At 41.6% G+C, this 27,222-nt stretch overlaps 1 protein-coding gene across 1 annotated transcript; it reads right to left on the reverse strand.

Annotated features, from left to right (window-relative positions):
* Positions 1 to 584: 584 nt before the first annotated feature.
* On the reverse strand, positions 585 to 27,222 carry htr1fa (5-hydroxytryptamine (serotonin) receptor 1Fa). The gene is given in 4 exon segments (XM_030427232.1): positions 585 to 3,365; positions 3,367 to 3,436; positions 3,692 to 3,809; positions 26,925 to 27,222. Coding segments are annotated over 2 exon segments (1,197 nt in total). The 5' UTR covers position 3,436; positions 3,692 to 3,809; positions 26,925 to 27,222; the 3' UTR covers positions 585 to 2,237.

Consider the following 27,222-nt stretch of genomic DNA (forward strand, 5'->3'; position numbering starts at 1 on the left):
AATTCTTGACACTCTGTTGTTAATGCAAGTTCGTTTTCGAATGTTTTAAACCAAGATTCTGACCATATATTAGAAATTGCACCCATTTACAAAATCAGCATTTGAACATCACAGAGGAAAAATAATTTGAATATCTGTATTAATGAAGGCTTAATGCTGGTTTTGGTTGGAGGGCTGGGTAAGATGTGGACACACATTTCCCTTGTTCCCTTGTTGACAGTTCCCTTTCACACATAGCAGTGTCAACTTTTCGAGTCGTTGGTGTTCAAGACCTTTGACTCACAACATCCGGAAAGGGCCAAAATTAAAAGAGAGGATTTTGTTGACTGTGTGTGTCCAATCAGAAGTCATTTGCAACTACATACACTCTCACAAACCCTCAATAAACACTATTTCAAGGCAAATTATATCACTGTTATGGGCATTGTTATATAAAAACAATTCCCCAGTCTAATGTAGGTTTTATCCCCCCTTGAAATTAACTTGAGAACCAATAACATATAGATTAGAATGAATTTAAGCCAACAAAATAATTTGTCTGATGTTCTCTTTCATAGCATATGAGACAAAGACAACTCACTCCATCAGTTTGTTAATTTTATTTGTTTGATTGGTGAGTCCAAATGAATAAAACCATATTTCCAGATTCATTAACTGCTTGTAGCTGCGAAAGAGGGCGATGCAATTTGTCACGGCCAACTGGACAGTCTGCAGTCTTTCTCAGAGCCACAAGGGGGCGCAATCATATCAGAATATCCTGTCCACTCACATTCAACAGGCAGCAGACTAAAACATGGGGTTGCAGTATTTCATATCAACATTCATTAACACATACAGATGATTGGTGAGTTATGTGTTTAGTTGTTCCTGCTACCATCTCTTAATACACATGGGGGAGACATATATACTCATATCACTCATTTACCAAATCTTCACCCAGAGACGTATCATTAACTCAGAAGAACATTCATATGTGGACTGTTTATTATTGATTATCGAGACAGTGAGAGACAAAGAAAGCATACAAATACTGGTCATACTGTCAGATGTATTTAAGTACATGACAAACCGTGTATTATCTCTCTGGTGTTACAGTACACCCTCACAGTTGACTCATCCACAATATTTTCCATCAACAGTTGCCCCCTTGGGGGCAGTAAATAAATAGTAGTTCTATTCCTAGTACATGAGTGGGATTGATGTAATGAGGATTTCTCCACCAGTGTTTCTCACGTTCATTACATCCTTAATGCTGGCCATGAAGTGGGAGTGACATAGGATGGGGTGTTTAATGGCTCCAGGATAGATTTCTTAAGAGATAACCATGAGGAACATAAGGGGTTGTGCAAAAACAAGAAAAGAACTTGAAACCCTAATACTTTAAGTCTTCTCTGAATGTTGACCTTTAGTCCTCAAAGTTGTAGCAAGCTCAATTTTTAGATTGGTCCCCAAGTATTTTCACATAATTCAGAATGTGTTAGTAATGATGTGATTTGGTCCTAGATCATAAAATGTGTAATGTTAAGTCTGGTGAAATTTATGGAAGGCCAATTCTCTGCTTTCGGCTTGTTTAATGAATGAAGGGTCATTTCCTGACAAGAAGCTTATGCAATTTGTTGGAATGTTTTATGTGGCTGGTTACAAATCGCATCCAACAGCTATTTATTTTACCAAATCACTGCAGTCGTCAATCAGATGTCATGTCATGGCATGGCCACAGAGAGTCACAACTTGCTATGCTGTGGTATTTTACACATGTTTTGTATTTCAGCCAGCAGCTTGAACTAGATAGAGGGGAGGTCATTAGATGGAACAGACATAATGGTCAGCTATTTCAAGACCTTTAAATGGGGCTGATCACTAATGCACAGAACCCAGACCTCAAAAAGGTCAGCGATGGCCCATTTTCTACAAACCAACATGTCAGTGTTCCTTCAAACACACCAATTAACATCAAGGAAATCTCAGGCTGTTCTATTAATAGCAGGACTTGGATTTCAATGTGGAACTTTGCCGCAGAGCTCATCGCTGAGCTGGTGCCATTTAGGCTGTTGAAGTGCCTGATGGAGTGTCTGGAAATGAGTATCAATCCTTTTCCTCTTGAGATTATTCTCTCTCAGGCACATTGAGTTAGTATTAAGTCAGCAGACTCTGACCTCCAGCCTTGGGTTTGCTGCCTCCTGGTTACATTTGTATGTGTGACAGAATATGGGTTTGATCATGCATAACTGTAACCATTAGAGGTAATGACTGCACCTAACAAGTCTTTGGAAAGCTTTTTTGAAGTCTTCATTAAAGATGGTGTAGATGAGGGGGTTGATCAGTGAGTTGAGGTAGCCCAACCACGTCAGAAAGTCAGCCATCTCCACTGAAGTACTGCATGCGCCGCAGGTGTTGACGATCACCTCCTTGACAAAAAATGGCAACCAGCAGATGACAAATGCCCCTATTATCAACCCCAGTGTGGATGCGGCTTTGCGCTCCCTTGAGCCTGAGATCCGTGGTCCTTGGTAGAACTGGCTGCGACGTGACTCGCTACGTGACTCGTGCCGACGCTTCTTGCTTTGGAAAGCCTTTACGGATACGCGCATCCGTTCACGTGGAGGTTCCTCATTTGAGGGTTCAGAATAAGACTTTTCTGGTGGGCTAATGGGCTCTGGACTTCGAACTCCGCCATCAACATCGCCATCTCCAGCAGGGTAGGTTGAAGGGATCATGCTACCGTTGGTCATACACGAGTGACGACTAGCCCGGCTGGCCTCCCTGCGCATGTAGAGGGTTTGAGCGGCTCGGTAGATTTTGTAGTAGAGGATGAGGATGAGCAGCAGGGGGATGTAAAACGCTCCAAGGGTGGAATACAAGGTGAAAGCCATGTGATGGTGCATGATGATACACTGATCCTCTTGCTCTGGATCATCGCTGTAGTGCCGCCACACTAGAGGAGGAACTGAGATGAGGATGGACAAGAGCCACACCACTGCCACCATCGCCCCAGCCCTGGCCCCTGTGCGCTTGCGAGAGTACTCCACCGCATCAGTAATTGCCCTGTACCGGTCGATGGCAATTGCAGCGAGGTGCAGGATGGAGCATGTGCAACAGGTTATATCCACACCTAACCAGATGGTACACATGACCTGGCCCATGATCCAGGTCTCTTTTTGGATGTACATGATACTGAAGGGCATGACCAGCACAGCCACAAGCAGGTCGGTCGCTGCTAATGAGCAGATGAGGTAATTGGCTGGGTGGTGCAATTTGCGCGTGACTGCAATAGCCGTGATCACCAGGCAGTTGAAGAATGTTGTCAGGATGGCCACAACAGAGAGGGTCGTCGTGAGCAGGAACTTACTGGAGGGGAGTTTAGTCGGTGTCCAGCGAGTCGTTACCACTGCTGTTTGTGGCAAATACCCCGTCTGTGCAATTGGGGAAATCCATTCTGAAAGAGAGAGGGATATGTTAAAAAAAACGATTTTGGAAAAAAACGCATCAGTCAGTCAACAACATGTTATCAGATTCATTTGTTGCAAGAACTGTACTCCACTTCCACCTCTTCTTTTACTGTCAAACATTCAAAGCCTATGATTCTGCTTTCTGCACTTCATACATAAAACATATCGAAGAGGATGAAAGGAAAATATTATTTTTTTTCCAACTGCACTCACAGTCAAGTAAAACAATCTAGAGATCCTACCTGTCTATGCTGTAACGTGTTGCATCTAGATTGTTGGTCGGCGTGCAGCAAACTGTCTGTCCTGATCTGTCCTGCCTGCCAGATCTGCCATCACATCACCTCTGCCACTCATCCACACCTGGAAGAGAGAGCGGGGGAACAAAAAAAGAGAGAAATTGTGAGTAAGGGAGAGTGAGAGAGAGGAAAAGGGTGGGATCTTAGATTGAAAAGTGAAAAAGACTTACTTAAAAGCAACAAAGTAAAGCCAAGGACAAATACACCTACACATAAGAAAAAATCACTGCAAATGTGGTGAATGGTTTTTCAGAAGCTAATGTTTTCATGCCTGTTTGAGCAGCTTATCAAATTGAGTATTCACCATTGTGACTTCTGTTGTCCCAGCTAGGGTCATCATTAATGCCTTTGTTCGAACATGACAGTCTAAATGCTGTTTCAGGGGCTTTTCAAACTCAGTGAGATTAATATGTAGAAGATCAGCTTGTAGAATTTTTGCCATGAACACGCATTTGAAGTCATCACACTACATCAGACAGAAATGTTCTGTGTCAGTCGCTCCAAACTTAAAACATCACTCCTATATGTACTTCATATCAGGAATTAATTCACTATCAGCCGCTGTGATTGAATTGAAAAAGCTCAGGTGTGACTGTCATTGCGGCTCTCCTTCACTCGCCGCATTGCTCAGTATCCTGAAGATGTGAGTGGGAACTGTTGCTATAGAAACACAAGAAGTACAGTACTTTTTACTTAATGTGGTGATGGAGCAGAAGCTGCCAAACTCTGACTGTCTGGTCTCTGCTGAGACCGTTTCGATTCCCAGGCGGTAGGTCCGGGGGTAGGTGGGGGGGTGAGCGGGGCGGCCAGGCTACATGACAACTGAATGAGATAAGAGATTTCAGTTCACTTAACCCTAACACATGGCAGAGCGGCTACTAATGTAATTTACCATGAACACTTCCAAAGCCCCTTCTCGACAGAAATGGCTCTATATGGAGAAAAATGAGTGCTTTTACTGTTGGACCACTGCGAAGCTGGCAGGATATATATTACCATTTTATAAAGTCCTCTACATGGCATCAAATCTAGCTACATTTGCAGTACAATACTGAGCACACTATGCAGTATATATGTAGGTGAAATTCACCAAGAGCAGTGCAGAGGCATGTGATGAGTATTGTTCCACTACTTCATTCAAGGTGTGGGCACTGGCCATCCCTGAGTCACCTGCATGCTGACATATTCTACTGTTTATAAAGCAAACTGACACAATGAATCCTTTGGATCACGAGAGAACCAGAGCAGCGTATTCACAAGTTCTGTTTCTACTTATTGTTTTTCCTGTATGCACAATTTGTAGGAGATAAAACTTTTTGTTTACTCTCCAAGCTCACTGTTAACAGCGCCAGACCTTGTATAATAAAACGGCAGTTTTGGCCCATTAGCAAAAGGTTTTAAAAATTGATTTTCAGGCTGGGTACGAGAAAATTACTTCCTGAAGTGAAGTTTCACCAAACACTTTGATAAAACTCTGCGCAGGAAAGAGAAGAGAGCAGTTCATTATGCTACATTTGCAGCAAAACTAAATTCACAAACACAAATGGTTTCATAGCTATTGCAGAACAAATTGATTTCCTCCTACAAAGTGGACCAGTGGAGGGTATTTGTTTCTGAATACCTGTGATTTGAGACTTTGAGGCCAATAAATTGCCTTCCTCAGTGTTACGATGCAATTATACACCCCTTCCTATTTACAATTGAAAAAAACCACAGTACTTAACATGCAGATTACTTTTTCGCAGATAGATAGATGATAATTAGTGCTGCACTTCAGTTGTGCTCTGTGTCAGTGCACTGCTGTGCATCTGGAAATACATAATTTCTCAGCGTTTGTGCAGAAATGTATATTTAGATCTACAGTAGGGGCACGGCGGGGTGTTTTTTTTTCCTGCATGCATGTACGTACAGTATGTGCAGTGATCGACGGTAAGCGGTAGCAGAGTCAGCCTGTCATTATGTGCAACAAAGAAATCATCTCCTTTTGTCTCGAAAATGTTCAAAAACACACAACTTTCTGTTCAAGGCCATCTGAGGAGAAGCTTCAGTGAGCCAGAGTGAATCTGCTCCCTGTTCATACTCAGAGCAAACCCAGTGCCCTTGCATGAATTCAGCGAGCAGAGAAGGCTGCTTCATTCACTGACTGATGGCCACATTGTTTTAAAATTATACACTAAGTTTCAAGATTGTTTTTTATGACGTTGCTGCATTATTTTCTTCATTAATTATCTGGATATGGGTGATAAGAGATAATGACCAGCACGCTCCGATACCGTTCAGTAATTCTAAATAGGCTCCATGATCTGTTATATTAGTTAATTTATTCAGCAAAGAAATGCTGCATGATGATGCTGCTGCAGTGCGAGGCTGTGCAGATAACAATGAGGCTGACGGAACGGAAACATGTTAAAACGTTTCCCCTTACGTACGGAGATGTAGATCTGGAGATTAGTTTGATCCACCCCTCGAGAAGCACTGCTCAAACACATCTGCACATGTGAAAAGCGCCCTCAGACCGGCAGCTCGTCCACACTGAACAGACGCGCACATTCAAACTTCACATGCACTTCAATCCATCCCTCCTCTCCTTTCAAGAAAGAGGGAAGCTGCATTGGTCACGTGGAGTACAATCTCCGAAACACAAAACGCTTTGGCCGAGGCAAGGACACTGAGCTGCCAAGTGTTGTTGTGAAGGAGGAGAGTTGTGAAAAAGCTGACTGACAGCTCTGGAACCATGCAAAATAGATGACTAACTCTGGCACCATAAGAGGGCACGGCAACTCTCATTCATTCGCTGATCTATCTGCCTGTTTATCTATTTTCATCTGCCGTAGCTGTCTAATTCGGTGGTCGAGGTGACGGACAAATTTGGCCAGAAGGAACACTGCGAGGGGCTCCCTGTAAGGTGATGAAATCTTGTTTTGTTTCCTCTTCTAATTAAAGAGGAAACACATGTCATACAAAGGTACGCGTTGCCAGAAAGAAATTAATTCCTGGCTTGAAAATGAAGCCCAATTGTGTACTGTTCTGGGATAGAAAACTACCCACCATTAAATTATGATTGCGATAAAGCAACACAATAAACAGTATTTTCGTGGAACAGGGTGGTATGAATAACCAAAGTGCTGATGACATATACTTAACATTTCCATAATATTCCAATGCTCTCATGTGTCTTTCAGCTCCGATTAATTTTTAATCCCATTTTGACAGATGAGAGCACTAGAAGAACAAAATGTAGCTCCATATCAAGGAAGGAAAAACTTGTGACTACTAAAGTAACTCGAAGAAATGTTGCTACGTCCTGATTGCTGTTGTGTGTCTAATTCATAGTGACTCACCCTCACTGACCTGCATTTCACCAAAGAGTAATATCCCTCCCATCACACTGAGCGGGCTAAATCACTGTCACGTCCACTCTACAGCCATCCCTGTTCTCGCTCATTGACCTGTGTCCCCGTTTCAAGCCTGACTGGATCACTTCATGCGTGTCACAGCCGGAGGGTTTTTTCAAGGCACAAGCGGACGCGCGCCATGTTCCCGTCAGCTCTCCCTACCTGCTGCATGTAGATAGAAGTATTAACTGCCGAGACGCCCCCCCTTGAGGGCTCGATTGGATGGAACTGGTTCAAGCACTCACCAGAACTACAGGCGCTGTGATGCTGGGTACAGTATATACAAGTGCAGGTGATAATGGGTGACACAGAGTGGATAGCTCGCTCATCGAAACAATAATTGAATTTGTCAGCAAAAATAGGCGAGGTTAATTATTCTACTGCTGTTGAGTTGTGTGAAACAGCTGCAATTGCTGTAGATGTACGTTGAACAAATCTGGATGTTTCAATATTCACCTGTTTCTCAACAATGCAATGTTCTGTCTTGGCATTCATGTGGATGCCACTTGACGTTCACCATCTGTCTAAACACCGTTGTGGACCAAGCCTACCCCCTCATGGCAGCAGGACTCATTTGCCTCACCAGCAGGACACTGTGCCCACAAAAACTGCTCAGGAACGGCTCGAGGGACTTGACAAAGAGCCCAAGGCGTCCAAATCCCCCAGATCCCAATCTGATCGAGCATCTGTGGAACATGTGAGAACAAGTCTGATCAATGGAGGCCCCCTCCCCCCAACATACAGGACCCAAAGAAACCACTACAAATGTGCCAGTGCCAAACACCACAGGATGCCAGCAGAGGTCTAATAACCATGTCTTCACAGGTCAGAGCTGCTTTGGCTGCACAAGGGAAACCCACAGAACATTAAGAAGGTGGCTTTGATGTTGGGGGTGATCAGTATATGTTTATAAGGCACATCAGGGCTTCAAACATTCAACCTTTTATCTTTAACAACTGTTAAATCCTCTTATTCTTAGAAAACCAAACATTTCTTAACTAATTAAGGTGTTCTCAGTACTTTTATCCACAGTTAAGAGAGAGAGTATAAAAACATGTCTTATATACTTTTCTTAGTGTCTAGTAATACATCTGTCTACTCCAGTGGACGTTATGCACCAAAGGGCACATTTCGATATTTGTATTAATTTATGCTGCACATTTACATTATGCCTTAATTATGCTGTATGTTTTATTAAACAGCAATACTGAATAGTTTATTTTATCGATATGCCCAATAGGCAGAATACAACCTCTGGCATATAGTATTTCTGAATCAATTTTTTAAACCGACATTTACACATCTCGTTCTAAATAAATATTGGGAAAAGCCATTTTTCACTTGTTTAAAAAAACACAAACATTGAAGAAAAATATGACTTTGTGATTTTAGAATATATGCATGAAAACGATAACACGACATCTGCTTCTACTCCCTCATTGGAAAGTCCAGAATTTGTGAATATGCAAATATTGTGTTATTCACTTCAGATGTAAAACTACTTGAGTTGCACTGGAGGCTTTACATTACATACTGGACTATCATTGTTCAAAGTCGCTGTGATGTCACACAATCATGCTTGTACATGTATGCTTGAATCTCGTATTTAAGTAGCCTACTGTGCTGAACTGGATTTATTGTTCTATAGTTCTGAATGTTTATCTCTTGTCTCTCTTATTGCAGTTGGTTTATAGTATGTGTCCCTGGTATCAACCTCGGACGTGAATGAAATTTTAAGATGGAAGCTGGCTGGAATTTAATGCAGTATAGACCTAAACTTCACTATTGTGTCCCTCTGGGCGACAGCTGATATATACATTCATACATAAACTGACCCCTTTGAATGAGGCCACACACCACCAAGGCAGAAATTACATCTACACAATGATTCGCTCCTGGAAAGTTGGTGATGTGTAACAATACAGTTCGTGTTCAGTATCTATATTCTTGTGCCGGTGCTCTGCTGCTGTCGGATCATGTGGAAGCATCGTAGGAACAAAGTTAAAAAGGGTGAATGTTTTAATAAGCGGAGAGAAATTTCAACACTAAATGTAAATTGAGTCCAGGTCGGAATGACCCGTCCACGGCAGGCAAACCTATCAAAGCACTTTGTCAAAGCACTTGCATGTAGATATGAAATACAATGGCAGAACTGAGGCCAAAATTAAGAATGGCTCAATCACTGCTGAACAAGCTGAGACTGGTTATAGCCCTGTTGCTCACTGGGAGAACTGAAAAGGCTTGTATAAATCTGTGTCTACAGTCCATCTGAACAACACTAATGAGAGCTAATGGTTGGCTTGACCAAAGTACTGCTATGTAATCAATTGATTTCCACACTAAATGATGAGTAGTAGTTTGGTGACAACCCAAACACCAGAATAATTGTTGGAAATGTATATTTCTGCAAACCACGGATATGTTGAAACTTTACATCTCTTTTTGTTGCAACTTTGCGTTTCTTTAGGTCCAGTTTTCTATTTTATAGTGTGAAAATTCTGTGCTTATGCTCCGGTTAGCTTTAGCCACAGAAACTTGATCAGGTTTAGGAAAACATTATGTTTTAGCTTAAAAAACCTGTTTTTGTCACCACAAACAAGGACAACAAAGAACCTCAAAAAGAAGATAGGGTCAATATGTGACTAAATCTTGTCTTGGTGCCAGACTGTGGTGTCAGCTGTATTAAAATCTGTGGTAAATGCATGGACAAAAACAATAAAACCCAGCATATCTGCACTGTATGACTTCTGAAGAAAAAATGCCTCTAAAAAAATAAAATCAAACTCTTCAGGGAGTAGGTTAACGACCAAAATGATTGATGGGTCTAATAATATCATGCCCAGACGGGGCAATCCCTGCCACATACTGTTGATGAGACTGTAGTGACACTGCAAACAGGAGCCTTTTCCAAACAAAATTGAGGGACGAACAACGTGTCGATAAAAAAAAAACAACCCAGCTGTCAACCAATTCTCTGACATGTGGTCTTTCATTTTCTTCAACAGCTGACAACACAGTCCGACAACAAAGCAAGATTCTGTGACGTGATGAACCGTCTTCCGTTTTTTAGGTTCCATGAAACAAGGTTCTTGCTAAAAATACCAAGTGGTGTCACACTTACAAATGTTGAAACGCAGTCTTGAACTGTGGTCACTGGCTTGATAGCTGTCTCGCCTGTCACTCTACCACCATTCCCTCCATCACCGATATGACAAATGTCAGATCACAAACTTGTAATGTTACTGCGATGTGACACATTAAAACATAGAAATTTCAAGTAAAACTAAACATATCTGTGGTTTCAAGAACCATTAACTGGCACCATTTTATCCTGGTGAATAAGCTCCGGGTGATATCATCAGCGAGCACAAATACTGCAGCATGTGGTACAGCACATAGATAATGTGGAAAAAAACCCTCTGATTAGACATTCTCCGTAATTACAGGAAAAAGCATTCGCTCAAGCCTTTATCTAGCGAGCAGTGAATTAGACAGATTCTCCAACTGCTGCATGTATTTGGATCCACATCACAGTCCAGGTTTAATGCGACTATAACTACAAATGCCAAAAGCAGTTTGTGTGAGTTTAAAATTAATGGGTATATTGTTAGCAGTGTCTGTCACGAACAGTTTCCTTCAGGCTCTGCGAAGGCACCCCCCTTTCCACTGAGCGGGTCTCTTTGAAGGCAGCATGACTGGTTGTATGTTTGATCTGTGTTCTTTAATTTGAAAGCTCTGCATCCAGTCATCATTAAAAGACGCTGATTCACTGTTCAGCCTGATTAAAGCCCCTGCAGGATTTCAACAACTTTTTCTTTACTCTGTGGCAGACGGCGATACATACATGGGCCGATAAATCAAAACAATCACTAAGCGCAAATAAATGGGGTCGGAAAGTGCTCTGCTGTATTGTCCTAGTTTCTGCTGGACATTGTGCCGGATATGCATGAAGTTACGGGGATTCTCTCTGTGTGAAAAATTACCTTCCTCTCTACACCACTGAACACCCTGACAACACAACTGCTCAGTCCCACCAATCATCTCTGTGTCCTCATCCAAATCGCCACAGTTACTGGGGGAAGCAGCAGCGCACAGATAGACTTCCATCGACTTCTGCCGCCCTCCAAGTATAACGCAGGTTAATGGAGACCCAGTGGGCCTCGCTGAAAGCAGGAATTTGTCAGTTTGACCGAAAGAGAACACAGACCTTTTTGGTGTCTGTAGAGTGGTTTGTAAAAAGGCTTCGATTTTTTAAAGTCAGTCTTATATATATAAATATATACAGTCTGAAGTCGCAAATGTCTGTCTGAAAGGATTGCTTTTCAGTTCAAGACTGCAGATTCAACAAACTTTACTGTCTATCACATAGTGAGAGAGAATTACCTCCGGTCAGGGCTCGCACAACATAAAATAACACAACAGTTCAAGGTACGTGTGCAAAGCTCCATTAAAAGAGTGGTGTCTATTTTGCCATGTTTAAAATACAGACTGCAGTGGGAATGAAAGAGTCTCCTTTCAGCCAGAGTTACTCTGAGGTTGGCCGAAATCAAGTCTGTTCAACTCTTGCCTCTGCTGTGTTTTTATTTTACAATTTGAGCATTTATTAGAGCAAAGGCTCTTTTAGCAGTGTTTTTTTTTTTTTACTTGTTTGGTATGCTTCCAAAAGGTTACTTCTCCCATCAATCTCCCAATTACACGCTGAAACAAATCTAATGACAGGGTCTCGCTATCTTGTGGAATGTGTGCCGTTGCATCGGGCGACCCAACCAAGAGGCAGAGGTATGAGGTGTGCAAACGCCTCATTGTTTACCTTAAAATAAGAGCTTCAGAATTATGTTGATGGTACAGTGTCTTGTAAGAGGGTGAATGGTGTCTGCCAGTTTCTGCATTGTTGTGATGATGATGTAGCACTCAAAGGGTTTAAAACACTTGTCGCATTCACCCATACATTCAAATACTGATGTCAGAGGGTGCCATGCAAGTCAGGAGCAACCTGGGGTTGCTTCGATACTTTAACGTGCAGCCAGGAAATCAAACCGGCGACCTTTCCGATTACTGGACGTCCCGCTGTACATTCTGAGCTACAGCCGCCAAAGCTGTGAATTAAAAACCAAACTAATTTCACCCCTCACGTCCTTTATCCCAATAATCTGTGGAGCAGGATTATATGCTGCTGCTGGTGGTCTTTTCACAGCATAATGTTGGCAGGTATGCACAGTATGACAGCTGGGATTTAAATGACTGAAAAACATACTTGACAATATGTTAGCGCATTTATTTTTTACCTGCTTATTCATACCCTGTGAAACCGTATAATGTGTTATTTATTTAATTGTGGCCCAATGTATTTTTTTTTATATATAATTATACTCCTTCAGAATGTGTTTTGACAACAGTCTGTTTATCATTTAAAGGTACAAACACTTTTGTCATCAATTACTGTGAGCTCCGGGAGTAGGAGCATACATATATTTGCACATTTTTGTAGCTTGAGGCGAAAGCAAAGGAGGGGAGTGTAGCGTGCCATACAAAGTTTTGTCATTAGCGCATAATGCAGTCTAAGGGTTTATTTTACACAGTATTTACAGTACAGCCTTTTCACAAAAGAAGGATAAATATCGATATATAAGGTAAGTTCTATGGACATGACAGGAGTGAATATATTTCTCTGGGAATAGTAGAATTTGTTCTGTTTTTGACTAGCAGCCTCGAAACTGAATGTAATTTGGAGATGAATTTGTTTTCAGAAAATGAAACCTGACACGTGATCTTTGGGAATTTACACTTCAAAGAAAAATCTGTTCTGTTGCCAGGAAAGAGCAGAATCCATTCCTCGCCAGATAAGGGGTTAAAGAGCCACGTGATATTTTGAGTTAATTAGTGTATCATCTAAATATTGAATATTTAGCGGGTCTGAGGTTACAGCTGTTAAGGTCACTTATCACGCAGTTAAGAGGGGAAAGGTATCAGCCTCGTGAAGTAAAATTCCCCTAGAGGGGAAGCCAGATTCAATAACCTCTAAAGCAAACATCGGCAGCCAAAAAGTATTACTAAACGAGCAAATTGTTTGCCTCTTTAGACTGTGTGGCCCCGTAACACTGAGACACATCGACACAAGCTGCCAAATCCACAGCAGCCACATATCACCGGCTAATGAAGTTGTTTTTGGCTAATGTGTTGGCAAAAATATGCCTCTGTGCACATTATCATTAATTTGGAGATGTGTTCTGGCCACCTGATGACTGAGGTGTGATAATCATTTAGGTCTGCTTTAGTTCAGCGGCTCTTAAGGGAAAAATATGGGAGTTTTTAGCTCTGCCAGATGCTCCAACGTTTTCACCATCTAGCTGCTAAATTTTGCTGTCTGCTGCTCAAGCGCTGGGCTGTTAGCGTACAGTGGAGGTGGGTGTTGTCACATCCTGTCTTTGAAAACAGCTGCCATCAACACTGTCTTCTTAAAATGATGTTATTTTTTTAATTTGCAAAATGTTGACCTACGATATCCACTCTTGAAGCAACTGAAGCGCGGTTAGCAGTTTAATTTTTGTTTTGTTTTGTGGCTGAAATCTTACAACAGGTGGAAGGCTGGTTGAAAGTCCTGTGCTTTACCATTCAACCACCACAACTTCTTCCCTCGACTTATGTGTTGTAGCATGTATGGATGTCACATTTCCATCGCTTATGGTTCCTTAAAGTTTTGGTGCAGGAAATTCACAAAAATACCCCAATTTCATCTCTGTATTCAGATTGTGCAGGAAGCTGCTGCAGCTTATCGTGGAACTAAAGAGAAACTGTGTCGTCTGTCACCTTACAGTTTTCCTCTTGCTGTTTCTCAGCCATACATATGTCTTAGTAGTTTAGCTGTTTAGCTGCCAATAAATCAACATACATGTAGTAGTCATGGGAATTCCATCTCTTCGTAGCGATCCAGATCACGTGGCTTGGCCCAGCATAAAGAAACCAGCTCTTTCGGCTCCCCAACGCCTCTTCACTTAGTGCCACTTCTGACTATTACAGTTCAGCCAGAATGCGTTGACCTATGATGAGTACATCTACACATACTGTATATGATAATTCTACATTATTATATGGTATGAAAACCTTTAATACCATAAAAACATCAAACAAAAGAGAAAAGAAAATGGCTCTCAACTTGTCACAAATCACCAGTATGTAGGTTATTTAAATTAATGAAATAAACCAAAAACACCAGTCCTGTTTATTCTTGACCTTCAAAATGAGAGCGAAGTCTGAACTGAGTGTAAATAAAAGATGTGTAACTCTTAATAATTTGGGTGGAAATCAATAATGCAAATAGAACAGGAAGCGTCTGGAAAGATACAAGTTAAATTGCACTGGGTATTGCATCTTGACCGGGTTGTGTGTGTCGTAGGAGGAGATGAAAATTACAGTGACAAAGGATAAAGTGACTGACAAAAACAGGACGTATTAAAACCAATGAAAAAGCTATGGGGAAAAATCTGAAAAGCCTCCTTATAGCAGCTGATTTGAAGGGGGAAGAGACGGAGTGCCGCCCCCCTTTGTTCGCAAAATGACCAAAACTGCACCCCCATTGTTAACCTGCCGTACCCACTTTCCATCATCAAGCGGGGAATGCGGGGGCAGAGGGGCCTTTTAGTTGAACATGTAAGTCTTGTCTGCCTGAGTCATTGATCCTTTATCTGACTGAGGTTGGTGCGAGTCAGAATCATCGGCCGGACTATGGCTCTGGAACAACAGCAGCCCAACTGTGCCGTGTTTGATAGATCCATTGCGCTGTCCTTGGTGCTGATATTGTAATTGGGGCTTTTTTTCTCTCTGGCCCTCACTTGTGTTACTGTGTATGTGCAACTTATAGAGTAGTTTCACCTTTGTCATCAAAGTCAGGTAAGCTAACCCTTCCCCTGATCATTCAATCCTCCATGTAAACAACTAACCTATCACCTTGGCCACTAGCATGAAAAAAAAAAAAAAGACTATTGACTCTTGGTCACGAATGGGATGTGAACCCACCATCTCTTGAGGTAGGGTCCAACCACCATGACCAACCCCTAACTCTGATTCTTCCTATTACCACTGCACTCGCGGGGTGCACGTTTGATTGATGTGTGTTTGTCATAATCATGTGTGATGAGTATGAAACAATTGTCCAGCTGTTACTCACACTCGTATTTACATGACATACTTTGTGTATGGAAGCGGGAGTTTTTAGCGTCCTTGGTAAACAACTTTGCGTGCGAATGTGATTTGCATAAACAACCCCCAAACACACACAACCAAACATAATTAGCCACAATACTGATATTAATTAGCCACATGAATCAATCCAAGTGCACCTCATGCATGGTTCCTCTAACCAGCGGGAGCTAATATCCTCTGCCGATGCTCATTTCCACTGGAGTTAAGCTGTAACGAGGGCACCTTAGTGTAAATGGACTGGGTGGAGGCAATCACGCAGACTGATGGGAGGTCCATGTGAAAATAACGTGGAAATGCAATTTTTTTTCGGTGCCCTTTAATGGCATGGTCTTGCTCTGTGCTCTGTGTTACATCGCCATCAAGCAGCGACAGTATGAGAAAAATCAATTGCTGTCCTTGAATGCATCAGTGGGAAGAGTTAATGTTTCACTTGGAAAAGGATCCATCTTTTCAGTAAATCTTCTCGCAGTTGTTTGTGCAGATCAAGGTTACGCTGACGGAGGTCATTCTGGTAAGAGATGTTTTAATTAAAGTGATGTTCGAAAATGTACTGTCCCAGGATGAGAGCTGGGTAATAAAAAACAAAATAAGAAGCTTCTTGGCGCTCTTTCATTATGTTATTGTTCTAGGTGGATCCACGTGCGAGAGAGAAGCGGTACAGAGTATGTGATTCGAAGGGACTGTTGCTTTGTGGCGTGCATTAGTGACATACAGATAAAACCTTCAGATTCTGTACATTAAATTACTGAATCCTCTTTGGATGTGCTGCTGACTCACGCCGCATGCTCTCCACAACAGATGAGTGATTAAAACCTGCAAGGTGACAGAAAAGGTAGACGAGTGCAGCAGCTTGCAGCGACAGAAGTGAAACATGTTTGCCTGAACATAGCTGAAGGGGCTGAATACATCAAAAATGACCAATTGAATTATGTTATCAGGTGTTGTGATTACGGCCTTTCAAATCAAATTTTTGCTCAGCAGGTATTGAGTCCAGGAACAAATCCCGGTCCATTAGCCTTTGCTCTGCTCATCACCGGCTGCTGATAAAATGCAGTGAGAACGTGCCTCACATAGATGAAAAGCCAGGCAGAGGGGCTCAGTCACTGCGCTCTTCGTGTCGGTATGTTTTCTTTTTCAAATGTTAAGTCGGCTACAAATGACTACACTTAATGCCTGAGATACAACCTGTGGTTAATGCGAGCTTAAGACAAGGTCATGTCTCTCTCTGTGAAGTGAAACAAACAATTGCACAAGCATTTTAGAGCTTTTATTCTCAAATGGCCGGATCTCACTTTTACAGACCCTCATCTTGGACTTGTACGTTTTTGAGTTACTATTTAGTAAGTGGTTGGATTCCGAAGGCTGAACACTAAAGCTTAGGGTGAACTATCACTTTGAGTAAAGATTAAGGGCCTGTAAATATAAACAACATGATGCAATGATATGTATTGCTTGTTTTTCTTCAAATTCAGCTCTACCACTCTCTAACACCCTGAACATGCTCAAGTCTTTACCTTGAGAACATTACTAAATTCTGTTTATTCTGAAATATACTGAATTCGTATCAACAGGGAATAAGAGACACAGTAATACAGCAGGAGAAAATGTTGTAAATGTGAAAATGAATGTAAAGTCACGTTACTGCAGTGAATGACACAAGCCAAAGAGGTAAGTAAGAGATTTTTGCTCAATAAAAAGTTCAATAACATGTGCTCGTGCATACAGTTCTTATTTCTAGTGGCACGATTCGGCACAAAATAATCACTTCAGACTTGAACTGGTCGCTGAATTGTTAGTGACCTGAAGTGGAATTACTATAAGTTGCACCAGCTTGTAATATTATTGCAATCCAGTGAATGAGTATGTCTGTGACTAATAACTTAGCAGGCATGTCTTCCAGAAATCCAATTTTTAACAAGTGGCAAACCTGCCTGTCGGCTAAAACGATTTTGACATAGTCCAACAATAGCATATAATGTATGTCCTCTTATCGTCACATTGTTAGACTCACTAAGACTCTCGTGCGGCATAACCTGTTGTTTTAATCGTTTCTATAATGACAATGACAAATCTGAAATGGCTAGAAGAGCTTTTTCTGATTAATTGTTGGATTAACAATGAGGGACAAAAGCTCCCGAAATCATGTTTTACTCTCCAGCCACTTCCAAATGGACCAGATAGTCCATTTGGCCAGACAGCTGGCCAATGTGTGAAGGAAATTCACAGGTCACAATAGAACAGGGGTTACCAACCTTGTTGAGACTGAAAGCTACCGTAAAGAAAGATAGTGATATGGATGGCCACTTGTTTGGTCAGTGTACCTTGAAAGCATTATATAACTTTTTTCCCTAAAAAAAGATCTTGAAAATCATGTTGATGGTACAGTGTCTTGTAACAGGGTGAATGGTGTCTCTGTCTCAGCCACTCTGCCCCCCATCACTTGTTTCTGCACTATGTAACCTCAGTGAGAAGGTAGGATCACAGTGTTACAATTTTCCAGGTGAAACTCACACTTGTGAACTTTGGTTAGATCCACAATTGACCGATTCCTAAATCCTTCCCCCTCCTATTTTCTGTTGCTAGGTCAGACAAGCTCTAGCTCTTTCATTAGGCTTTAAGTTTTGAGGCAGAACCAACATTTTAGGAACTTTGGTGTTCGATTACATGCATCAGTCCTCGATTGGTATGAATAAACGATCCGTTACATCTCTTTAGATAAGTAAGGAGTTTTGTGTGGTTCTTTTAAAACATGAGCAAACAACAGGTTAGCATGAACATACAATACTGTATACTGTATCTCATCAGCCCACGTTCACTTGTCACTGGAGATAAAGGAAACGCTTCTATTCCTGTTATTGATTTGACCTCCATTTCATGTTTAATTGTATTTAATTCTACTTGGACTTAAAGAGAGCATTTGAGTGACAGTTACTTGTGGGCTTCCGTACTTATAAACTTGCAAAAATGTGTTGACCAAAAAAAAAAGTTGACCAAGCACTCAGTCAAAGTGAAACCAATTACAGATCCCTTTAGAATGATTTTGGCAATGACCGGATGATCAAATAAAACAAAGAGGGAGTCAGTTAATGTTTGCTTCTTGTAAATCCAACGTAGATCGAGCCAACCCTTTCTGGTCAGAACTTCCATTTCCATCTTGTTGAATGATGTCAGGCAGCGTGCTCACAAAATGTCATTGATATTAAAATGCTCATTAAGCCACAAATCCTTTCCTAATCTAATGCCGTCTGATGCCTAAAACAATGTTATCCATCCATACCAGTAACTCAGCCTGAACCAAACCTTCATTAGTTTGAATTTCAGTTTGGATTTTCCGTCGATGATGTTTGACTTTTTCTGTATTTCACACATAGTTTAAATCAGCCGTCGCTGGCCAATTTATGCATTTTTTGGAGTTCATCAGATGTGTCACATCACTTGGCAAAACATAAATGTGTCCAGTAGTACCAGAACACACAGGTGGTCTAGTAGCGAGATGATTTGCTATTCCAGACCAAGTCTCTGTCACAAGCTCATACTGGCATCAAACTGAGGCTATACTGAGTGTGGCTCCTTCCCAGTATAGATTAAAAGAGCAATAAAACTGGGCCTGAAAAGCTCAGGGGACGAACCTGAAGGAGATTCGCAATTCAGCCAAAGCGAAACAGACAAATCTTTAGGGAAGACAAGATGGAGGTATCAAATTTTCATCTATATCTCTTTCAAACACTCTCATCCCCCAGAACACACAAGACACCGGGAACTTATTGCGATTGTTTTCATCCATCGGATCTATGACATGCATGACGTACACATTGAGGCCCATACAAACAGTGCAAACAGTACCCTGCCTGCATCTACAACCCTCCCACACACACACACGCACACAAAGTTAACAGCTTTGAAAGTAACTGGAACGAGTCGTTCAGGTCACTGCAAATTCTCATGGGATGAGTAATCGACAAGTGCTGCACAATCAAATGCATTTTTTACACGTGTGAATCAGCCGAGGCACTGAAACTTGCCGCAACACTTTTGCAATTTCAGATCAAGTAGGACTGATTTATCAAGCATGCAGGATTGATCGATGAAGAACTCCTGAACTGACTCATAAGTCGTGTGCCGGTCCCCCAGCAACCAAAACTGAGCCGGAATGGAATGAGTGAATAATTGGAACTTGTTCCTGACCCAAACCGCAGAGGGCCACTGGGAATAGCCTCTGTGAAAATTTGTATTCAAAACTGTTGGTCTTTTTTAATAGGACAGCACTGAACTCCCTTTTTGGAGTGCGACACTTGAAGAGCCCATCATCATGAGGCTGGACTTGCTGCTATTTGTCTTGACTGAGGATCCCAAAACGCACCTAGCAATAACCCAATAAACTTTGATCTTATAAACACTCATTCATATAACGACTCAGTTTGTCGTGTCCGTGCAGTTTGAAACATCAGGCTCAGAATCATGAGCGTGGACAGTTTTGTGGTGAATAATCAAAGCAAAGAGTGGGAATTTCACCCCTCAGCTTTCATTGATGTCCAGTCTGTTATAAGTAAGTGCAGAAGACCCGAGACGAGTCCTCTGTGTGGGTCCTATTTAATGGCTACTTTACATAAAGGCATATGCTGCATGTAGGCAGACTGAGTGATTGTATTTCCATTCTGACAAATTGATTTTTTATTTTTTTTTGCCATAGCAACACGGCCTTCAGGATGGCGAGGCTGGTTAGCTGGTTGGTCAGTCTGTTCTTCAAAAGCAGCAGAAATGTGGATCTCTTCTGTAACTAAATTTGGAAAACACGACTGCTGTATCTCTAACAGCTCTCGGTATGCACGAGCTACTCAATGCTTGTTGTTTCATTCTGGTGGGGATCTATTATTAATGAAGACATCAGAACTTGACAGATGGGAACGCGGTTGCACAATGTAAATATGGAAGCAAGACAAAAACTGCTCTTGTTCGCAGCTTTGCCGTTTTGTTATTGCATAGTTTTACATATGAGACATGAGTTGTATCAGTCCAGAGATAAAGTAGATTTACTCCAAACTTTCTGATGATAAACTGGAAAGAGACTGCCCTCCTGAGAAGTAGCATAATTTGTTTCAGCCAGTGACCCAATACAACATTTGTTTTATGTTCACTGAAAAATCCCCCTGGCGGAAGCAATGGAGGAAGTCAGATGACATTAAAGAGCAACAAAGTCTAGGGAAGGTGTCGGGGTCGATGGATGAATCAGCAAGATATTCTACTTTTAACATGGGAGGCCGCGGTTGTTTGTAGTTTCCCATCACCAGGCAATGTTTTTCTTATTTAAAAGCATGGCAACATATGCTATAACTATAACTCTATTAATGCAATTTAATTATTCCATTGATGTAGAAAACCCCCTTAAATCAACACACACTCTAGTTATTTTGACCCAAATCAAAATGTTTCCTCAAACTTCACAAAGTTCTTACTTTGTTCCAAATCATGATCTTTCCTTCAACCCAACAAAGTTGATTTTGTGCCTAAACGGAACCAAACCTTAGCCAAACTCCACCACCAATTTGGAGGACTGGTTGAGGAGGAACTGAATACACCTAGTTTTGGTATTGATAGAACAGTAGTTCCCCAACAGGATGTCTTTATCATAGATTGCTGATCCAAACTAGTTGGGACCCAAAGGACTGGGCTGGGACTGACAAACATTTAGAAGTTATGTCTGGGTCAGTTTCAGTCACACCAACTGACACGGTGCTTTTAGTTTCCTTCAGTGAACATATACCGTTAAAATAACTACATTTAGTGTTAAAGAATGAACCCTTTATATTTCCACCGCGGGGGAGAGTGAAACAAGAGGTGTTCAGCTGGTTGCAATCTGCAACCTCAGAGCTAGATTAGATCGTACACGCTGGACCTTTAAGCCTACTGAAACCAGCGCACAAATTGCAAATGAAAAAAAAACTCCATTGCTCATTTGTTTATCAATCACAAATGTTTACATTGGTTTATCCTACAACGACCAATGTGTGATTGCAAGACTTAACTTGATGACTTGAGGCCTTTTGTAACTTGTATTGTTACCAGTTGTTAAAGATTTTATTGACTTAAGGCTAAATGCTTTTTTGTCTTTCAAACAGAAAAGGTTTGGGAAGTAGTCCGGAAAGATTTCTTTGGGAAGAGAGGTTCGTATATGACACTAAAAAGGAACAGAGGGTATAGAATGGATAGATGGGTAGATGTAATAACACATCTTCGCTCCTCCATTCGACCCTCGAGGCAAACTTTGCGTCTTTAGCCCGACTGCTAGTGAGGCTTTAAGACCATCAGAGATGTAAGCAAGGGATGTTGCTCATCCCATCCAACCCTCTTCTTTTGTGAAATGTAACGGACGTGGCAGCCTCTAGGCTCCGCTAGCGGTGCTGTAGGCTTTTACTCTGGCTCCATTAGGAGTCCATTTACAGTAAGGGGCCATCTCTTGGACAGGGGCCACTCTATTAGATGTGACCAGTAGATGGATGGTCTCCTCAGGTCTACTCGAGCCCCTGTAGGTTATTCAGAGTTCAGTGGTAGTTCGCCTTTAAAAGTCTCTTTCTGTATAACCTAAAATTAATTTATGCTTAGAAGACAACATCAAGGAAATAGGTGCTCCCTCCATCTGTCTCTTATCTCTGCTGCTCTCTCACATCACACAGACACACAAACAAACTAGAATCCCTATGGTCGTGCTGCCATTGTTTACTCTCTGCCATCTAGATTTTGAAGGCCTCTCAAATGTCTTCAAAGATGCATGAAGAAACAATGAGCGCTGTCGAGCATTTGCATACTTTTGGCGGCTAATGCTGGCATAAGAACCACTAATTTGAATTCTCATCTGTCATGGATTGGTGACAGTTAATTAAAAATTGATTCCTGAAGGCTGTGGGCCTTTTTTGAGGTAGCTGAGAAGCGTTTATGCAGTTGCTTTTACAATAGGCAGTGCTAGCAGTCACATTAGGGAAACAGAGAGCTCAAATAGGCCTATTTTCATCATCTGACAGGAATAGGTAAGATGCATCGAGACATTTTGATTGAGGCGCTCACCTCGTTTGATATGTCAGCGAAAAGCTGTACATCAGATGTCTGTCTGGGCTTTGTCAGTTGTCTGGGGAAAACAGAAAGACATGGAGCAGATCCTGAAAGGTCTCTTCTTAAAAGCAACATAAGGCGAGATTTTTATGAGGAAGGCGCTCGTCCCATCGATCAAATTAGCGCGCTAGGGCCGTGAGGGCTTCACAAACAGCATTTGTCCTGATGACATTACGCGGTAAAGACAGACAGCGCTCTCACGGGAGAGGACAAAGTGAAATTTAAGAGTAAACACCACTCATTCTCAAAGAACATAAGGCCCTCCACTTTGAGGGGTTGTTGCATTATTTAACATTATCAGGAGTATGTATTGCTAAAAGCAGAAACCTCCATTTAAAAAGAGAAACAGAGGGCCTACTTAAGAACACTGAGCTGTGTAGGCTGTCCATGTACCGGACACTTTCAACAACAGATATTATAAAAGCCTTTTACATTCAAGCAAGTGTTATTACTGATCAATAAACCATCAGTTCGCCACTGAGATCCAACAAAACACATTTACCCAAGCACCCAATGCCTTCACAATATGAACCGCAAGGGAAACTCCTGTAACAAATAAGCAACAACGTCTCCTACACCTTCAAACTGGCTCATCTACAGTATTTAGTTTGCAGGTTATAATTCCCTATTTGCGATTGCGAAGTTGCGAACATTCATAGCAAAAAGCAACAACACCTAGTTAAAAGGTGATTCGTTTGCTGCATTCAGCTTTTTCTCACTTACTTTTCTCTCTTTTCCCTCTGGCATATATTGGTGAAAAAGGCGTGCTGCTAAAAGTTCAATTAAATCACCTCTCAGGATTTCTCAAATTTTCAGCTACAGTGGCTTTCACTTTTCCAGGTCGACCATGTGCAAATATTGATGTCACATGCAAATTAACATAAAGTCGTGAGGATGCTTTTATCCTTTCTCACCTGGACTCCTGTAATGCACTCTGGGAGAATCAGTGGAGTGGAGAGCTTTTTGGAATGCTTGACATGTGTTGCTGTTTTTTTAACCGTTTGCACCCTTTGCCTCTTTATGTTTTAATATTTTCTGTTGCCAAATGGTCTTTTAGTCTCTTTATTTATTTTATTACTATTATTATTTGTTTTACACGTTTTGACTGTTAGTGCTTCTGTTTTCTTTTGCTTGCTGTTTATTGTTCGTGCTGTTGCTTTTCTCCATGCAAAGCATTCTCTGACCCCTTTTAAGTAAAATGTAATCAGGATTATTATTCCTATTAAAGATGGGATGGTGCTGCAGTTAAAAGATAAAAGAAAGCAATAATAATATTGTTACTTTGTTACTTGCTGACATCAAATGTGTCATCTTAAGGGATATGTAAGAGATATTTAAGGGTAAGTCGACCAATTTTCACACAAGAAAGCAACATTATGTAACTTCTTTACCTTAAAATAACAGCTTAAAATCATGTTGAATCTGAAGTCTCTTTATAAGTGAGTAAAATAGCACAAAATGTAGATTTCTACATAATGTTGCTTTAAAGTGTGTTAACAAGTCTTGGTAGTACTACTGCACATGTGGAAAAAAATAGTATAAAGCAGCGGTCCTCAATAGGCGGCCCCCGGGCTGCATCCGGCCCGCCGGCCTCCTGTTTGTGGCCCCCGTACTGTTATTCCTTCACCATGTGTTTTGTTTGGGTCAGCATGTGTACACCGGGACTTGTCTCCATGCCAAAGATACAAAGACAACTGGGTCACTCACCGCTGCGATCGCAACTTTTAACTTTCACTTTCGTTTTCGGAGCAGTTCGCGTATTCACATTTTGCCGGTGGCAAGAGATTGAAATGGCGTGTTCCAAGTCAACTGCTATAATAAAGTGGACAGTGAGAATCGGCAACTTATAGAAGTAGGAACTTAAAACTTCTATTCATTCTCCCTCCGACCAGGACAGAACTCACGGATCTGACAGTGCAGCAGTGACACACACTTACGATGTTTAACATGTTTTAGCAAGTCTCATCATACTTTATCACCTGTAGCGTAACGGACGGGGAGCTCCTCCCGGCAAACACCCTTTCACTCACAGTGCCAAAATTTGTATCATCCTCGTTAAAACTCAACATCATTTAATCAAAGAACAAATGACGTGAATTAACCCACAACCATCTTACATATCATCTTATTCACAAACCTTTTCACGAATCATAATTACACCAACATCGACAGAATACCCAAGAGTCATTGCGCCACAGTCCGCAAGGGGCGTTACAATATGCCAGGAGAAGCTGTGATGAAGAATTCCAGTTTGAAACTGCATTATGAGACGAAGCATAGGAATTTTGAAGAGAGATTTCCTCAAAATTCAGAGATAAGCACAACACAAATAAATGCACTGAAATCGTCATATCAAGCTGCAAGCAGGATTCTTGTCACATCTATGTCACAATGAAATAAAATAATGCATGATGAAGTGATGGACACAATGTCTGAAGGCAAACAAAAAGAGGAAATATTCAACTATGTATTTGGATTTATGTTAAAATGGAAATTACATTTTATTTTTGTTCGTATTTTGTTGTTTAGAATGAAAAGGACATTTTGTTTTGAATATTACAGTATTATTGCATGTTGCCTGGCCGACCTCAATACATGGACCTTTGAGTCATTGAAAAAAATCTTTGTGGCCCTTTAAGATTTGTATTTGAGTACCCCTGGTATAAAGCCTTCTGTGGCTCCAGAGAAAGCTGCATGCAATCTGATAATATTGCCTCCAGTAATGTCACTCAGCGGCTAAGCTGCATTGTGGGTAATGTAGGTACCATGTTTTGAAAATGAAGGACCATGTGTGGAATAAAAAAGGCGACATAATCATCAAACTGACTGTAATAGGTCCAACAGTGTTGTAGAATTGCAATGGTGGACCAAGGGACTGCCTTTCAAAACCTGGTGCCTACATTACCCACAATGCAACTCAACCACCAAGCAACACCACTGGAGACAATTTATCAGAATTCGCGCAGCTTCCTCTGGAGCCACAGAAAGCTTTCTACTACTTTTTTCCACATATGCAGTCGTACTCCCCAAGACTATTAAACACACTGTAATGTGTAAAATTGGTGGAGTTACTCTTTAAGTGACAAATCTGACATTGTATGGAGATATCTGTTGAAGCTAGTATGCTAACCAGCTAGCCCAATGGTAAATAACACCATCATTATCCTTGTATGGGCAAAGGCAGCTAACACTAACACTAGCGGCACAGTTAAGTTCGCTTACTAGCTAATGACAGCTCCAATTAGCAGCAGTTAGTGGTTACTCTGGTGATATGATTTCTTTGGAGTATGAATTTGAAATGTTTCCACATCATCTATGCATCTTTAATGCATACAATTGGTGGCCTCACCCACCCATTAAAGTTGCATTACATTGTATGGAAAAAAATGAGGTGCTTACAAATTCAAGGACATTTGAATACAAATAAGAATAAGACACTTGGTGCATTAAACATAATACAACCAACAGTTGCTGGTGCATGTTTGTATCTAATCCTGTCTCCGAATCTGTTTTGGATAAAATGATGGATTGGTGTTGGTGTCGCGTGGAGCTACCGTCTCACGATAAACATAAATAAATTATCCCTAACAGTTCTACTCGATCAGGATACTATTAAATCTGTGTTTGGTATCGCTTAACAGCCTGAGTCGCTGCATCAGCGGAGAAAAAGTGGTACTGGTGCATCCCCACGTAAAAGCCCTCTTGGCACGCTGCTACAGGATGAGCCACACAGAAGGGGTGCTCCTCAGTGGCCTCATATCATCTGCAGCTACAACGTGTCCTTGATTTGACTCAGCTACTCATCACTGGTGTCCATTATTTTTCTTTCCAAGATAACTCCCCCACTGTAATTAAGTACCATCAGTAAATGTGTCTCCTCGGCTCAGAAAGGAGCCCGGCCCGGAGACCCCCTTCAATATTTCACGTCGTTAAAATGAAAGGGGCCTTCAGTACTGTCCTCTGCTGCAAGGAAATTGTTGGCTCCATTGTGCATAAATTAAGAAAACAGACTCTGAGTGCTAGAACTCTGGACATATCCTTGGGGGTATGCCCATATTAACATCAGTTTTCATTGCCAGTGCAGGAGGTGGTGTGTCTTTTATGTAGAAGGAGGAGGTTGGAGGTTGAGGTGGTGGACGAGGGCGTCCAGCTGCCATGCAGAAGACCAGCTAACCCCTTGCCCTTCTACCAATTATAACCACAACCTTTACCTAACCTGCATCTTAAAGTGTTTTTGTTGCATAATTAGAGGGTTTTTCCCCATCCTCCCCCATGCTATAATTGCCACGCGCACAAACTGAAGCAAGCCAGAATTCTCGACAAATGTTGGCAGCGGACATTAGAAAAACATTGCTATTGAACGTAATCTGGCGTTTCGCATAACCATCCAACGCTGGCATCCTCCTTGCATGGACACACACATGTCCACAGTCGAACGTGTCCTGGGAATGCACCAAAAAAAAAGCCTGCAAGTCACTCACCCCTGTGATTCCCCCACTGTCTCTTTATCGCACCAGCCCAGTTCGACACTTAATGAATCCTGCACAGATGCTGCAACACAGACGCACTCCCCTCACATCCTCCGCTCTCCCTTTTTGTCAAATTCTTTCCACCACACACACACACACACTTCTCCCTCTTTTCCTTCTTGATCATACTTCATATAACATTCGCAGGTTTGATCTTCCACCGGTTGGTCCAAGGAAAGCATCTCTACAGTAAGTGCACCTGCTGCTGCTGCTTCTGCTGGTGGTGGTCAAAGGAGCATTTGATTGCAGC

Source organism: Sparus aurata, chromosome 9 (genome assembly GCF_900880675.1).
Source record: "Sparus aurata chromosome 9, fSpaAur1.1, whole genome shotgun sequence".
NCBI classification, from domain to species: Eukaryota; Metazoa; Chordata; class Actinopteri; order Spariformes; family Sparidae; genus Sparus; species Sparus aurata.